We start from the raw sequence: 17,055 nt of genomic DNA, 5'->3' as shown, positions 1-17,055 counted from the left end.
CATTCAGTTTGTCTTGCTCTTCTATCTAACAGCACCACTGTATGTACAGAATCTTTTGCTTTCTTTTCCATGTTGTAATATTTTCCTAGTTCTAGCTGCCCAATTTCACATGCTCTAGTTCAGTTACGTTGATTCAAAAATATGTTGCTGTCCAATAGGCAGCAAAGATAGTCATTCTATCTAATGATCTGCTAGCTTTCTGCACATCATGGACACATCATTTCCAAAATTTTGTCTAGTCGTTCACTGCTCATTTTTGATGTATGCTTTCATCAATCTTTCACCAGCTTTCGTTCTCGATACATTTTCCCCTCTCAATTACCTCTTAACCCTGCACAACTTGGTGAATGAATTGGAAGGATTTTTGGCCGGTTTGAAAATGAAGAATTTTCAGAACACGTGATTTTGCAGCAGGCTTCACATCATGAATTAGAAGGATCCCATGTTACTGTCAACAAATCAGAGGTAGGGAAAAAATTCAAGCGAGCGAGTCCACAGAAAGCATACGGCCCAGGTCAGATCAGCAGAAAAATTCTTAAGGATCGTGCTCATCAATTGGCAGTTCCTTTCTGGTCTTTCAGAAATTGTATGATATGCATACTGTTCCTTGCTATTGAAAAATCAGCCATCACTGCTCCAGTTGCTAAATGGCAGCCTGTTGAGCTAAATGATTATTGACTAGTTGATCTTACATCGCTAGCCATGAAGTGTTTCGAGTGCATTGTTTCAAAGCATCTTTTAAGATCCTGTTGTTTAACATCTTGATCAGCAACTTCAAGTCTGTTGGACAATGCTGTTCTGGCCTCCAACAACACAGGGATAGATTAGGTAACTATGTTTGTGCCTTTGTTGATTTCCTTTCAGCTTTTAATATCATACTTATTCAAGCTTACTGAGAAATTGAAAAACTATGACGCTAATCCTACTCTACTTTGGATCAGTGATTTCCTTCACAACAGGACCCAACAGGTGTTAGTCTCTGGGATCTATTCAGAACCCACGTTAACAAATACCGGATCTCCTTATAGTCGTGTACTCTCACCTTTGCTTTTCATCCTTTACAAGAATGATTGTCAATCAGAGCACGCGATATAACAATTCTGAACTACGCTGATGATATGGCACTTCTGGGTCTCATTAAGAATAATAAACTAGAAGGAACTCGGAGAAGTTAGTAAAATAGTGCAAAAACAATTCTCTTAAAAATTGAATGACAACATATCAAAAGAACTGGTGATAGACTTTAAGAAGAAAATGTTATTGCTCCATGAATGTTCAAGATGTGAGCACTGAAATAGTCATCAGCTAAAATTATCTAAGTATTAAAGTTGAACTGGAGGGGGGTGGAGAAATAGTGTAGAGATGTTGCAGCCAAAGAACATACACAATTATACTACCTCAAAGTTAAAATCCTTTCAAATCGATCCCACAATCATGAAACTCTTCCACACAGCTGCAATGGATGTTTCTTCTAGTATTGTCTTAGGAAAGTGGACTCTTTAAGGGTGAGATTATTGAACCAGAAAGGGTATTTGATGAGCAAATTTTTCCTTGACAAAAATCTGTTCTTAAAAGAATTTTTACAAAAGTAGACTGTTATGAATAGTGAAAAAAAATCACCCTTTGTATTCGTATTAGAAATACTGTGCTTGTATTTAGGAAACAGGCTACAAACCCTTTAGATGGATGGCAAATTAGTTCCTGAACTCATTTATGCCCTTCCTTTAACAACTTTTAATAGGAGTTTGATGAATGCCTGCCTGATTATTTTAAGTGCTGGAATAGTTTGTAAATATATTCTAATCAAAGGTAGACTTTTGTGATAGAGGAATTTTCTTTCATTGTTATTACTCATTTATATGGACAATAAAATAAAAAAATTCAACTCAATTTCAGTTTATTTCATTGAGAGCTTTTACAAATATTAGAACAGCACAACCCTTGGCTGTACTGCACAATTTCAGCAGTCATATGTACATGCATGATTTTTTGCAACTCTTCATAGTTCAAGTCATTCATATCTTCAGGAAACCGCACACAAAATACGAGTCTTTCCACTTTCTTGCTTGCTTCAGTGTGTATTAATTTTAGGTACACTCTAATACACACATTTCTTAAGTCCAGTAGGAGAATAACTGAACAAATTTTTATTTTAAATTAGTTTATTTCAGTGGTTCATATGAAACAATATAGATTTTGGCTATAAAAAACAGAAAATGCTAGAAAAACGCTGGTCAGACAGCATCTGTAGAGAGAGAAACAGTTAACGTTTCAAATCCATGTCATCTTCAGAGCTTCCAGATTTTGGCTATTAGAACTAAAAATGCATTACAACCTACATTAAATCTTGCTAGATTACAATCCCATTACATGGAAAGAAAGACTTGCACTTGTATATAGCATGTTTAACACAAGGATGCCCCAAAGCACTGCACAGTTTAATGAAGTACTTTAGAAGAATACAAATGTTTCCTATGTTCCAATTGTGGCTAATGTAAGAAACATAGCAGCCAATTTGCACACAAACCCCTATAAACTACTGTTATGATAAGCAGATAATCTGTATTGTGAAGCCTGGGTGAGTTGCTGCAGTGCATCTTGTAACATGATACACCATGGCGTGTGTGTGTGTGTGTGTGTGTGTGTGTGTGTCGATGGAAGAAGAATGTTGAAGGCGGTGAATGGGGTACCAAACAAGCAGGCTTCTTGATCCTGGATGGTATCAAGCTTCTTAAGTGTTGTTAGAGCTGCACACATCCAGGCAAGTGGAGTGTGTTTCATCACATCCTGATTTGTGCCTTGTAGATAGTAGACAGGCATTGGGAAGTCAGGTGGTGAGTTACTTGCTGCAGGATTCCCAGCCTCCAACCTGCTCTTGTAGCCACAGTATTTATATGGCTGGTCCAGTTGTTTCTGGTCAAATGTAACCCCCTAGGATGTTGATAGTGGGAGGTTCAACAATGGTAATGCCATCAATTGTTACTTGCCACTTATCAGCCTAAGCCCGAATATTGTCCAAGTCTTGCTGCAGATGGAAATAGATTGCTTTACTATCAGTGTCACAGATGGTGGACCATTGCGCAGTGAACATCCCCACTTCTGACCTTATGATGGAAGGAAGATCATTGATGACACAGCCAAAACGTTTGGGTCTAGTACATTAGCATGAGGAACTCATGCAGGGAGGTCCTAGGAATCAAATTATTAACCTCCAAGAACCACTTGTGCTAGGAATGACCCTAACCAGTGGTGTTTTCTCCCCCGATTCCCACCAACTCCAATTTTGCTAGGGCTCCTTGATGGCACACTTGGTCAAGTACTGCCTTGATGTCAAGGGCAGTCACTCTCACCTCACCTCATTTGGACAAAGACTATATTGAGGTCAGGGTGTGAGTGGCCCTGGTGGAACCCAAAGTGAGCAGGTTATTGCTGACTCAGTGCCACTGACAGCATTGTCAAAGTCACTTTCCATCACTTTGCTGATTAATAGTACACTGGTGGGGCAGTAATTCACCAGGTTGAATTAAAAATTAAAAAAAAAATTCATTCATGGGATGTGGGCTTCGCTAGCTGGGCCAGCATTTATTGCCCCTAAAAGGTGGTGGTGAGCTGCCTTCTTGAACTACTGCGGTCCATGTGGTGTAGGTACACCCAAAGTGCTGTTAGGGAGTTCCAGGATTTTGACCCAGCAACAGTGACGGAACGGCTTTATACTTCCAAGTCAGGATGGTGAATGACTTAGATGGGAACACCGCCACCTGGAAGTTCCCCTCCAACTGCTGCCCTTGTTCTTCTAGATGGTAGTGGGTTTGGAAGGTGCTGTTGAAGGAGCCATGGTGAATTCCTGAAGTGCATCTTGCAGATGGTACACACTGCTGCTACTGTATGGTACTGGAGGGAGCAGTCTTTGTCCTGGGCAGTGTCAAGCTTCTTGAGTGCTGTAGGAGCTGCACTCATCCAAGCAAGTAGGGGGTATTCCCTCACACTCCTGACTTGCGCCTTGTGGCTGGTGGACAGGCTTTGGGGAGTCAGGAGGCGAGGTACTTATTACAGGACTCCTAGCCTCTGATCTGCTCTTGAAGCCACAGTATTTATATGGCTCGTCCAGTTCAGTTTCTGGTCGATGGTAACCCCCAGGAAGTTGATATTGGGGGATTCAGTGATGGTAATGCCATTGAGCATCAAGAAGCAAATGGTTGGATTCTCTTGTTGGAGACGGTCATTGCCTGACACTTGCCTGACAAATGTTACTTGCCACTTGTCAGCCCAAGCCTGGATATTGTCCAGGTCTTGTTGCGTTTGGACATGGACTGCTTCAGTGTCTCAGAAGTCGCGAATGGTGAACATTGTGTAATCATTAGCGAACATCCCCACTTCTGACCTTATGACAGAAGGGAGGTCATTGATGAAGCAGCTGATGATTGGGCTGAGGACACAACCCTGAGGAACTCCTGCAGTGATGTCCTGTAACAGAGATGACTGACCTCCAACAACCGCAACCATTTTCCTCTGTGCTAGGTATGACTCCAACCAGCAGAGTTTTCTCCCCAATTCCCATTGACTCCAGTTTTGCTAGGGCTTCTTGATGCCACACCTGGTCAAATGCAGCCTTGATATCAAAGGCTGTCACTCTCACCTCACGAGTTCATTTGTCCTGCTTTTTGTAGCCAGGACATACCTGGGCAATCTTTCTACATTGCCAGGTAAATGCCAGTGTCATGGCTATACTATAACAGTTTGGCTCCGGGTGTAGCTAGTTCTGGAACACCAGTACTATTGTCAGAATGTTGTCAGGGCGCATAGCATTTGCAGTATTCAGTGCCTTCAGCAGATTTTTGAAATCACATGGAGTGTACCGAATAGGCTGAAGACTGGTATCTGTGATGCTGGGGATCTCATGAGGAAGCCATGATGGATCATCCACTCGGCACTTCTAGCTGCAAATGCTTCAGCCTTATCTTTTGCACTGATGTGCTGGACTCCCCCCATCATTGAGACTGGGATTTTTGTGGAGCCTTCTCCTCCAGTTAGTGGTTAATTGTCCACCACCACTCATGATTGGATGTGGCAGGGCTGCAGAGTTTAGGTCTGATCCGTTGGTTGTGGGATCGCTTAGCTCTGTCTATCTGATGCTGTTTTCACTGTCTGGCATGTAGGTAGTCCTTTGTTGTAGCTTCACCAGGTTACCTCATTTTAGGTATGCTTGGTGCTGCTCCTGGCATGCCCTCCTGCACTTTTCATTGAACCAGAGTTGATCCCCCAGCTTGATGGTAATGGTAAAGTGGGGGAATATGCTGGGCCATGAAGTTACAGATCGTGGTTGAATACAATTCTGCTGCTGACAGCCCACAGTGCCTCATGGACACGCAGTTGAGTTCTAGACCTGTTCAAAATCTATCCCACTTAGTAGAGGGAACAACATACCCCCAAGTCTCCAATAATCAGTTGAGATCGTAACGTGGCCCACTTACTCGTGAGAAGTGACATACATTCACACAGGGACCGGTTCTCTGCAAATAAAAGGAATACGTTCAAGCTTTGCATTTTATTTGAATGTCCTGGGAGCAAGGGGTGCCTATGGGTTCCCACTGCTTTTTTCATGGCAGCATGTCAGCCAGAATCAACTTGCCAACTAAACAGCCTTTTGTTTGTCCTCATGAGCAAAAGACAAAAAGCTCCAGCAACATGCTTCACTCTTCTGCCATATTCAAGATAAATACCGGGGAGTACTCCACTGTTCTTCCTAGAACTAATGCTATGGAATCTATTAAACCCACCTGAAAAGGCAGATGGGCCTCAGTCAACACCTCATCCAAATGAGGACAGTGAAGCACTGCCTCAGTACTGCACTGGAGTATCAGCCAAGCTTTCTGTGCTGGAATCTGGAACAGGACTTGAACCTGTAAGCTTCCGACTCAAAAGCTGGAGCACTGCTAACTTAGTCTCCTTTCTCAATTTTATGGTTTCTGAACAAAATCAAATGATAAAATGTAGGCAAGGAGCAAACTTTATACGATCTTCACATGTTTTTGGGTGACAGGGCAGGAGCAGAGAACAAAACCTTTTAAACTGAGGTACAAAAAGCATCCATGCTAAAACCACCCAATAAAATTGTAAAAATGTGTCATTGTCTCTGGGAAGGCCCAGCTTAACTTTAAAACAAGTTTGCACAATTGAATTAAAAGCAAAGCACTGCGGATGCTGGAAATCCGAAACAAAAACAAAAATACCTGAAAAAACTCAGCAGGTCTGACAGCATCTGCGGAGAGGAACACTGTTGATGTTTCGAGTCTGTATGACCCTTCATTGGATAGGTTCTGATGAAGAGTCACATGGGCTCGAAACGTCAACTGTATTCCTCTCCACAGATGCTGTCAGACCTGCTGAGTTTTTCCAGGTATTTTTATTTTTGTTGCACAATTGAATATTGTGCTAAAAACTACAACTCTCCTTGTACAGCAGTTAGCTCCAAGGATCAATATTCAAATTTTAACAAACCTTTCTTTACATGTGCTCAAGTATCTACTATGCATCTTAAGCATTGTGTCAGGAATGGGGGCAGGTCGCGGGAGTTCTGTTGTCAACGCTGACCATGCCAAAATTTGGTACAAGTTGAGTTAGTTAGCAATTTAAAACAAACATTCTACCATAGTGTAAAAATGTCCAACTATTCTGCCAGGTGACATGTATTTGCAAGTCTGACATCATCTGTGGAAAGAGAAACAGAGTTAAATTTCCATCAGAACAAAGGTTTATATCAAAATATCTATCCACAGATGCTGCCAGATCTGCCGAGTATTTCCAGTTTTTAGTTCGGAGAAGCGCTTCCAATGGCTTCTTCTCCTGCGCCATTTCCCAAATATCAGGGGGTTGGGGCTGGACGGGGAGGGCTGCCCGAGGGGGTTGGGGCTGGACGGGGAGGGCTGCCCGAGGGGGTTGGGGCTGGACGGGGAGGGCTGCCCGAGGGGGTTGGGGCTGGACGGGGAGGGCTGCCCGAGGGGGTTGGGGCTGGACGGGGAGGGCTGCCCGAGGGGGTTGGGGCTGGACGGGGAGGGCTGCCCGAGGGGGTTGGGGCTGGACGGGGAGGGCTGCCCGAGGGGGTTGGGGCTGGACGGGGAGGGCTGCCCGAGGGGGTTGGGGCTGGACGGGGAGGGCTGCCCGAGGGGGTTGGGGCTGGACGGGGAGGGCTGCCCGAGGGGGTTGGGGCTGGACGGGGAGGGCTGCCCGAGGGGGTTGGGGCTGGACGGGGAGGGCTGCCCGAGGGGGTTGGGGCTGGACGGGGAGGGCTGCCCGAGGGGGTTGGGGCTGGACGGGGAGGGCTGCCCGAGGGGGTTGGGGCTGGACGGGGAGGGCTGCCCGAGGGGGTTGGGGCTGGACGGGGAGGGCTGCCCGAGGGGGTTGGGGCTGGACGGGGAGGGCTGCCCGAGGGGGTTGGGGCTGGACGGGGAGGGCTGCCCGAGGGGGTTGGGGCTGGACGGGGAGGGCTGCCCGAGGGGGTTGGGGCTGGACGGGGAGGGCTGCCCGAGGGGGTTGGGGCTGGACGGGGAGGGCTGCCCGAGGGGGTTGGGGCGGGACGGGGAGGGCTGCCCGAGGGGGTTGGGGCGGGACGGGGAGGGCTGCCCGAGGGGGTTGGGGCTGGACGGGGAGGGCTGCCCGAGGGGGTTGGGGCTGGACGGGGAGGGCTGCCCGAGGGGGTTGGGGCTGGACGGGGAGGGCTGCCCGAGGGGGTTGGGGCTGGACGGGGAGGGCTGCCCGAGGGGGTTGGGGCTGGACGGGGAGGGCTGCCCGAGGGGGTTTGGGTTGGGGATGCCTGACAGGGTTTGGGGGGGGGGGGGGGGGATGCCTGAAGGGACTAGGGGGGGGGGGCAATGCCTGAAGGGATTAGGGGGGGGGGGAAATGCCTGAAGGGATTAGGGGGGGGGGGCAATGCCTGAAGGGATTGGGGGGGGGGGGGGGGCAATGCCTGAAGGGATTAGGGGGGGGGGGGGGCAATGCCTGAAGGGATTAGGGGGGGGGGGGCAATGCCTGAAGGGATTAGGGGGGGGGCAATGCCTGAAGGGATTAGGGGGGGGGGGGGGCAATGCCTGAAGGGATTAGGGGGGGGGGGGGCAATGCCTGAAGGGATTGGGGGGGGGGGGGCAATGCCTGAAGGGATTAGGGGGGGGGGGGCAATGCCTGAAGGGATTAGGGAGGGGGGGGCAATGCCTGAAGGGATTAGGGGGGGGGGGCAATGCCTGAAGGGATTAGGGGGGGGGGGCAATGCCTGAAGGGATTAGGGGGGGGGGGGGCAATGCCTGAAGGGATTAGGTGGGGGGGGCAATGCCTGAAGGGATTAGGGGGGGGGGCAAAGCCTGAAGGGATTAGGGGGGGGGGGCAATGCCTGAAGAGATTAGGGGGGGGGGGGCAAAGCCAGAAGGGATTGGGGGGGGGGGGGGCAATGCCTGAAAGGATTAGGGGGGGGGGCAATGCCTGAAGGGATTGGGGGGGGGGGGCAATGCCTGAAGGGATTAGGGGGGGGGGCAATGCCTGAAGGGATTGGGGGGGGGGGGGGCAATGCCTGAAGGGATTAGGGGGGGGGCAATGCCTGAAGGGATTGGGGGGGGGGGGGCAATGCCTGAAGGGATTGGGGGGGGGGGGGGCAATGCCTGAAGGGATTGGGGGGGGGGGCAATGCCTGAAGGGATTGGGGGGGCGGCAATGCCTGAAGGGATTGGGGGGGGGGGGGGCAATGCCTGAAGGGATTGGGGGGGGGGGGGGGCAATGCCTGAAGGGATTGGGGGGGGGGGGCAATGCCTGAAGGGATTGGGGGGGGGGGGGCAATGCCTGAAGGGATTGGGGGGGGGGCAATGCCTGAAGGGATTGGGGGGGGGGCAATGCCTGAAGGGATTGGGGGGGGGGCAATGCCTGAAGGGATTGGGGGGGGGGCAATGCCTGAAGGGATTGGGGGGGGCAATGCCTGAAGGGATTGGGGGGGGGCAATGCCTGAAGGGATTGGGGGTGGCAATGCCTGAAGGGATTGGGGGGGGGGCAATGCCTGAAGGGATTGGGGGGGGGGGCAATGCCTGAAGGGATTGGGGGGGGGGGGCAATGCCTGAAGGGATTGGGGGGGGGGGCAATGCCTGAAGGGATTGGGGGGGGCAATGCCTGAAGGGATTGGGGGGGGGCAATGCCTGAAGGGATTGGGGGGCGCAATGCCTGAAGGGATTGGGGGGGGCAATGCCTGAAGGGATTGGGGGGGGCAATGCCTGAAGGGATTGGGGGGGGCAATGCCTGAAGGGATTGGGGGGGGGGGGGCAATGCCTGAAGGGATTGGGGGGGGGGGGCAATGCCTGAAGGGATTGGGGGGGGGGGGGGCAATGCCTGAAGGGATTGGGGGGCAATGCCTGAAGGGATTGGGGGGGGGGGTGGGTTGGGGATGCCTGAAGGGGCTGGGGGGCGGTGCCGGGATTTGGGTCTTAGCTGTTCCAATTTTTCTCAAATGCCGGGCGGCCGGTGTCGGGCTCCATTTCACACCGACACTGAAATGGGAGGAGTTACTTACACCCGCTCCGGTGAAAGTAACAGTCTGCGAGCTACAGAGGTCAGGATCCCAACACTTACTTGGCGGCTTGGTTTATTTTCGTCTCCGTTTGCTCGATCGGTCACCACCTTCCACTAAAGCCGTCCGTTTAATTCCTCGCTGCTCCAACGCGGACCACCGTCCAGTGCGCCTGCGTGACCCTAGCCCCGCCCATTCCGCCTGACGCGCGAGCGGAGGCGGTTGATGGAAATGACGCACTTTTGAAAGCGAAAGGGGCGGGGCAAGGTGGCGCAACACGCCTCGCGCATGGGGAGGTGCGCAGGCGTTGGGGAGGTTGCACCTTGGGATAGTGGATGAGAGCGGTATTGGTCATCCACTGGCGAGGTTACGTTGGTGATCGGAAGATCAGGATGGGAGTGATTGTGCTGCTGAGGCGGTGGTGGTGGAAGTTTAACGTGTGAGCGGAGCTAGCGCCAATTCTAGCTCAGCTGCTGGCCTGGCGGCTCCTGATGACAGGCCGAACTTGTGTGATCTCTGCCGGAGGTGGGTCTCTTGAGGACAGTGGAGAGTCTTTTTTTTGTGGCCTTGCTTCACCCCGTTACCTGTTGACTTTGCCCCAGTGTCAGTTTAAGGGGCTGACCCACCTCACTGTGCTCTGCTTTCTTCTGTGATTACCGAGCTGGAATACTTTAACTTGGTAACTTCACGCCATAATATTAGCAGATAACAAGCTCCCATTGTATGTAATTTATACAAATCGCAGATGGTTTGACAGATCTGTGTGTGATAGAGCAACAGAGAAACTCGTACGTTTTGTAAGCATTCTTTTTGCCTCAGTCAAAGTCAAATTACTTTCCTGATATTTTTAAATGCAACGTTATAGTTCCTAGATTCTGGCCTGGCACATGGAGGGCTCTGTGAGCGAAGCTGAGACCTGGTTCTTTTTTCCTTTTCAGAGGTTCCACACGTTGCCCTCTTGCATCCTTGAGGCTCTTCTCTATTTTTAGCTTTAATCCGCAAATGTTTCAAGTATATGCTGAGGAAATTTAAACAAACGTTAGTATGACACTTGGCCAATCTGGTAGCTAAAATATTTTTTTGATCTATTTAAGAATAGTAGATAGCCAAATATTAGAAAGTGAAAATACATCCCCTTTCAACACATAGCCATGCACCCTAGGATATGGAAAATCAACAAATGAGCTGCTTCTCGAGTTCTTGTTAATGCCACTGGTTTGGGGGTAGTTGGTATATGTTGTAAGTGCAAAGTGCACTCAAAGACAACTGATACTGTGCATGAAGATATTGTACTAAGCTACTAATGGGCAAAATGTAGTTTCTTAGGTTTTTGAATGCTTCAGGTCCTCTGGTTCAACAAGTGCTGGTTGGCAGTGTGTTTTGGGATTCTGCATGTAAAGAGACATGGTTTGAAGCTGTGACATTAAAGCTGCTTCAGTGGGGAGTGATAGGGAAACATTGCTGCTGATTAGCATTTCACTATGTGGGGAATTTGTTGAGGCTGAAAGAGTGTTGCATTCTGGAGTGTATAATGCTGAAGCAATGTGTGATATGCCAATCTGCTGTGTCACATTCACTTGATGCCATGTGCCGACTGGGAATGGAGCTCTGTTGAAGATGGATTGGAATGCAAAGTGTCTGAGGCCACAGGGTTTCTATTATTTGAAACATTGTTGAGAAGCATTAAATTTGATTTGTTGAGGGGCACGGAGGTGAAAAATGACTAAATAATCTAGCGAGTAGAAGGAGCTGAAAGTGGTTTGATAGAAGCAATTGCTGGAAAAATGAAAAACATAACTGTGGCACAAATACAAGGAAGTATGGACTAGGGTACTGTGTAACTAATATAAGGATTAACCTAATTTTAATAAAATATGATTTGATGAGAACCTAGAAGGATGAAGTCAGTTATATTGTAGACTCTGCAATATTCATACTTGATAAACTGCTAGGCAGTGGAGTGAACTTGACTGCCCCCCCCCCCCCCATTAAACTGCAATTCCTGATAATCAAATGGACAAGATAGCTGAGGAAATACATTTATTAAGCTATAATAACCCAGCTTAGATCATGTACATTTCATCATTAAGACATGAAAGTTGGCTTGTTATTGAGCATAAAGACTGATATCGATGGCTGGGCCAAAGGGTCTGTTTCTATCCAGTAATCTCCATTTAAGTCCATGTATATAATTAGCAAATTAGACAATCTTGCTAACCTAGTGTTTGGAAAGCCATTCAGCGAAACAGACTTGCCAGTAAATTCACTACTTGTTGCTGAAAGGACAGGTAGTCTTTCTCTTGGCTCCTACCAATTTTACTCATTTGGGAATGAACACCAATTTCTCAATGACTTTTTTTTCTTGACAGATGGAGTGTGTTTAAATTAAATTGTTTCCTTTCTAGGGGAAGATTTACTTTGTGCCCATCTTGAAAGGTGTGACTTTCATTGAGATAAGTTCCATAGCTTCCAGTTACTCTCTGATACTTTTACCTAGTTGCTATGTTTCTTCTTTAAGCCTAGGTGGGGAATACTGACACACTTTCTCCCAGTCAAATAGTCTGTTATTTCTTAACTCAACTCACCTGATGTCCACATGAGTACCTGTCCCAGTAAGGGACAGTTATTAGGAACAGGACTCCTGGTTGTTTGTTTCACTCTTCTCCCTGTAGCCAAGCTGCCTCAGTCACTTTGCATTCCAGTTGACCAGCAGAAGAGCCCAGTTTCCCAAGCATCATGTAATATTACTAAATTTCTCAACTACCTTGGCTGAGGTCAGCTAAAACAGCACAGACTTGTAATCAAACTTGGCCTTTAATGGTCTGTATGGCTTAGCTCAGTGTTAAAGCTATTATATAACTATCAAGGAACTGAATAGAATAACAATGTTAAATATTGGGCTGCAATAGTAGATATGGCATTCAGTCTTATCACAATGCGCCCAGGGATTCATCAGGAAATAGGGATTTGAACAGAAATGATCGGCAGCTCCCTTAAAACCTATTCACTATTCACTGTGTACAGTTTTGATGTTCTTACTTAAGGAAGGATATGCATTAGAGGGGTGAAACAGAGATTTACTAGTTAGATTCCAAGGGTGAGGGGGTTGTCCTGTAAGGAGAAATCGAGTAGCTTAGGCCAATATTATCTGGAGAAGTGAATTCATTGAAGTGTATAAACTTGTTAGAGAGTTTGACTGGATAGATGCCGAGGGGCTGGTCCCCTTTGCTAGAGAGCAGGAGCTGGGGCTCATGGTCTCAGCATAAGGTATCGGCCTTTTAGGACTGATATGAGGATAAAATTCTTCGCTCAGGGGCTTGTGAATCTTTGGAATTCTTTACCCCAGAGGACTGCATGCTCAGTCATTGAGCATATTCAAGACCATGTGAAAAAATGTAAGGGATCAAGTAATATGGAGTAGGGTGGGAAAATAGCACACTTGCAGAACAGGAGGGCCATGACTGCTCCTATTTCTTATGATGGTTATTTACCAATTAATTGTATGTCAGCCTTTGAATACTAAGTGTGACTTGTGCATTCTGAAAGTTCTGACTGTTACAACAGTGTAATGATGTGGAACCAATGTTTGGTAACTATTGAATCAGCTCAAACTTGTTTTGTCACCAGGGAGGTGAGCATTGTCTGAGATGGATTTTAAAATTGGATTTCGGAGGTGAAAACACATGGTCTGAACAGCTGCAGATACTAAAATGGAAGTCATTTAAAAAAAATATATACACAAAAAAGCTTTCAAACAAAAATATTGTTTCATGCTGGACAGGTGAAAATTTGCAGACTTGTTTCACTAACATAATTTAACCTGTGCTCGTCATTAATTATTTAGATCACCATCTGCCCACAGAAAACACAGATTAGGAGGCAAACATGCTCTGGACCTGAGTTTATCCACGAGCTGTTCAGAAATGAAAATATATATATATTTCTTTATTTATTCATGCGATGTGAGCATAGCTGGCTAGCGTTTATTGCTCATACCTAATTGCCCTGTTCAGAGAGCATTTAAACATCAACCATGTTGCTGTGGGTCTGGAGTCATGTGTAGGCCAGACCAGGTAAGGGCAGCAGGACATTAGTGAACCAGATGGGTTTTTATGGCAATTGGCAAAGTCCAGATTTTTATTGAATTCAAGTTCAACCATTTGCCATGACGAGTTTCAAACCTGGGTCCCCTGAGGATTACCCTAGGTTTCTGGACGTCCTCTGATATTACCACTATGCCAGCAGCTACGACTAAATGATTTATGCAGCGATAGACAATGCTGGATCTCACTGCTTTTTTTTGTTGTCCACAGCAATAGAGCGTTTCCAGAATGTTGGAATCCTATGTGACTCCGATCTTGATGAGCTATGTAAATCGTTACATCAAGAATCTGAAGCCATCTGATCTTCAGCTGTCATTATGGGGAGGTGATGCAGTGCTCAGCAAACTGGAACTAAAGCTTGATGTGCTGGAGCAGGTACAGACTTGATTTTGGATTCTGCTTGAATAAGCATTGTTGATGAATGAAGTCAATGGATACTCGACTTGAATAATAAATTTCTTGGAGTACACATTCGTATAGCTTTTCGAGAATGGCTGGTCAATGATGCTTGGAGCCTGTAGTTTCAGATTTATGGTTCATTGCATACATTTGAAAATCCCTACCATGAGAATGTAAAGCCTACTTAACAGACCAGTTTATAATTAGTTGATCTTGGGTGACCTCCAAATTTACTTTGCACTACTGGGGCAAACCAGATGCAGTTCAGATTAGTTATACATAGCAAATTGAACAAATGATTTTTCCATTTTCAGTTATTGATGGTTAGATTTGAAGTGTTAAGGTGCTCCTTTCCTTTAAGAGCTTTCCTGATTGATTTTTGAACCAATGCATGTCAACTAAAATTATTCTGAGGGAGCATTGTGAAATTGTACATTTTAACCCCCTCATTGATATTTTAAAGAAAGGAGCACAATATCTAAATTTGTGCAAGAAAGACATTATGAACTCTGAAATTTGAAAAATAATTCTACAATGAATAAGTTAGCAAATTGGATCTGTACAATTCAACCTCAAGGAGCTAGTGGCGTTTTGCTGGTATGTCAGCTTCAGAACAATTAACTAGTTATTCATAATCCAGTTTTAAGATCATAGCTGATTATTGTTTTACCCCAGATGCATTTGATATAAATTGAAACATTCCCGTTGTAGCTTAACTTACAATGCCTGGATCTTGACGTCAGCACAGCTCCTCTTGAGAAGATGCTTTTCAGGGTTTTACACTGGATTGGGAAATTCTGAATGATAGCAACATTTTACTTTCAATTGTGCTTAATTATGATGCCCTTTAAAGTTGTGACCAATGGATGCTTCTTCGAAACTGAACCTTTAATAATATAACTGTCTAATATGGTATAGGGAAGGCAATGAATGTAAAATGAATAGAATTTTTTGAAAGAATTTGAAATTAGTGCATATTTATAAGATCGTATGTAATAGGAGCAGGACTAGCCATTTGGCCCATCGAGACTACCCTGTCACTCCATAAGATTATGGCTGACCTGATTGTGGTCTTAACTCCACTTTTCTGCCTGACCGCCATAATCCTTAACTCCCTTGCCGATCAAAAATCTGTTGAACTCAGCCATGAAGTCTCCTGTTCTCTGTGGAAGAGAATTGCAAAGATTAACAGTGCACTGAGAGAAGAAATTCCTCCTTGTCTTTGTATTAAATGAGAGACCCCTTATTTTGAAACTGTGCCCCCTAGTTCTCCCATGAGAACAAACATCCTTCCAGCATATACCCTGTCAAGACATCTTATGTTTCAATAAGATTACCTCTCATTCTTGTAAACGCCAATGAGTATAGGCATAACCTGTTCAACCTTTCCTCTAAGGACAGCCCCTTCATCCCAGGAATCACCCTAGTGAACCTTCCCTGACTTGCTTCTAATGCAAGTAAATCCCTCCTTAAGTAAGGAGACCAAAACTTCACACAGTACTCTAGGTATGGTCTCATCAATGCCCTGTACAATTGTAGCAAGACTTCTCTACTTTTATACTCCATTCCCCTTACAATAAAGGCCAATATTCCTTTTGCCTTCCTTGTTACTTGCTATATACCTGTATTCAAACTTTTTGAGATTCATGTACAAGGTCACCCAGATCCCTCTGTTCTGCAGTGCCCCCTGACCATTTAAATAATGCACTGCTTTTCTAATCATCCTGCCAAGGTGGACAACCTCACAGTTTCCCACACCATATTCCATCTGCCGAAATTTTGCCCCACTTAACTTATCTATTTCCCTTTGCCCTTTGTATTTTCCTCACAACCTACTTTCCTACCTATCTTTGTATTGCAAGCAAATTTTGCTACAGTACAATCTGTTCCTTCATCCAAGTCATCAACGTGGATCCTAAATAGTTGAGGCCCCAGCAATGTCCCTCTGGCACTCCACTAGTTACGGTTTGCCAACCTTAAAATGACCTATTTATCCCGACTCTGTTTCCTGTTTGTTAGCCAATCCTCTGTCCATGCTAATGTATCACCCCCAACACCATGAGTTGTTGTGCAGTACCCTTTTATGTGGCACCTTATTGAATGCCTTTTGGAAATCCAAATACACTACATCTACTTTATCCAATATGCTTGTTAAATCCTCAAAGAACTCTAAGTAATAATAATAACTTTGAATGGGAATGAATGAGAAAAACATATGATTCAATCAATTATTTATTTGGGCCAAATTGATAGTCATAAATTTATATGGTTTAGCATGATTTTATCCAACTAGCTTCCAAATTATACTTGAAGTAGTAATTTAAATTAGTGAATATACTCTCCACAATGTTGTGTAAGCAAGACTACAAAGTTTGGAGCAATCATACCTATCTCATTTATTTTACATTTCCTGTTCCTACACTCTTTCGTGCAGTGACCAATGGTTAATGATTTAAAAAAAAAACATGCATTTATATTGAAAACAAAAACAGAAACAGAAATACCTGGAAAAACTCAGCAGATCTGGCAGCATCGGCGGAGAAGAGCACAGTTGACGTTTCGAGTCCTCATGACCCTTCAGTAGAACTAAGTAAAAATAGGAAAGGGGTGAAATATAAGCTGGTTTAAAGCTGGGGAGGGGTTGTCTCTGTTTATATCTTTGTTTTTATTTTTGTTTTAATCTTTGCATTTATATTGTATCTTTTACAACCTCAGGATGTCCCAAAGTGCTTTACTGCCAATTATGGGTAATTACTTTTGAATTGTAGCCATGGTTGTAATTTAGGAAACACAGCAGCCAGTTTATGCATAGCAAGCTCCTACAAACAACATTGTGATGATCTGTTTTGTGACATTGATTGAAGGTTAATTATTGGCTGGTACAATGGGGATAACTCCCATGCTCTTCCTCAATGCCAGGGTTTAACATCTCATCTGAAAGTCAGCACCTCCGACAGTCCAGAACTCTTTAGTCAGCACCTCCAACAGTCCGAGACACTAAACTAGATTTCTGAGC

The 17,055-nt window shown here is 45.8% G+C and overlaps 1 protein-coding gene across 11 annotated transcripts in view; it reads left to right on the top strand.

The window, feature by feature from the left end:
- The first annotated feature begins 9,835 nt into the window (after positions 1 to 9,835).
- Positions 9,836 to 17,055, top strand: part of LOC121278899 (vacuolar protein sorting-associated protein 13B-like) — a 1,102,197-nt gene continuing 1,094,977 nt past the window's right edge. For all 11 annotated transcript variants that reach the window (XR_005943292.1, XM_041189400.1, XM_041189399.1 and 8 more), the window contains exons 1-2: positions 9,836 to 10,062; positions 13,851 to 14,015. Coding sequence is in view for 10 of the 11 variants with exons in the window: in XM_041189400.1 (XP_041045334.1) it covers positions 13,869 to 14,015 (147 nt within the window). In the remaining variant the exon portion in view is untranslated. The remainder of the gene's footprint in view (positions 10,063 to 13,850; positions 14,016 to 17,055) is intronic.

This window comes from Carcharodon carcharias, chromosome 6 (assembly GCF_017639515.1).
Source record: "Carcharodon carcharias isolate sCarCar2 chromosome 6, sCarCar2.pri, whole genome shotgun sequence".
NCBI classification, from domain to species: domain Eukaryota; kingdom Metazoa; phylum Chordata; class Chondrichthyes; order Lamniformes; family Lamnidae; genus Carcharodon; species Carcharodon carcharias.
Note: the sequence above shows the minus strand (reverse complement) of the source record. Positions and strands in the feature narration are given on the sequence as shown.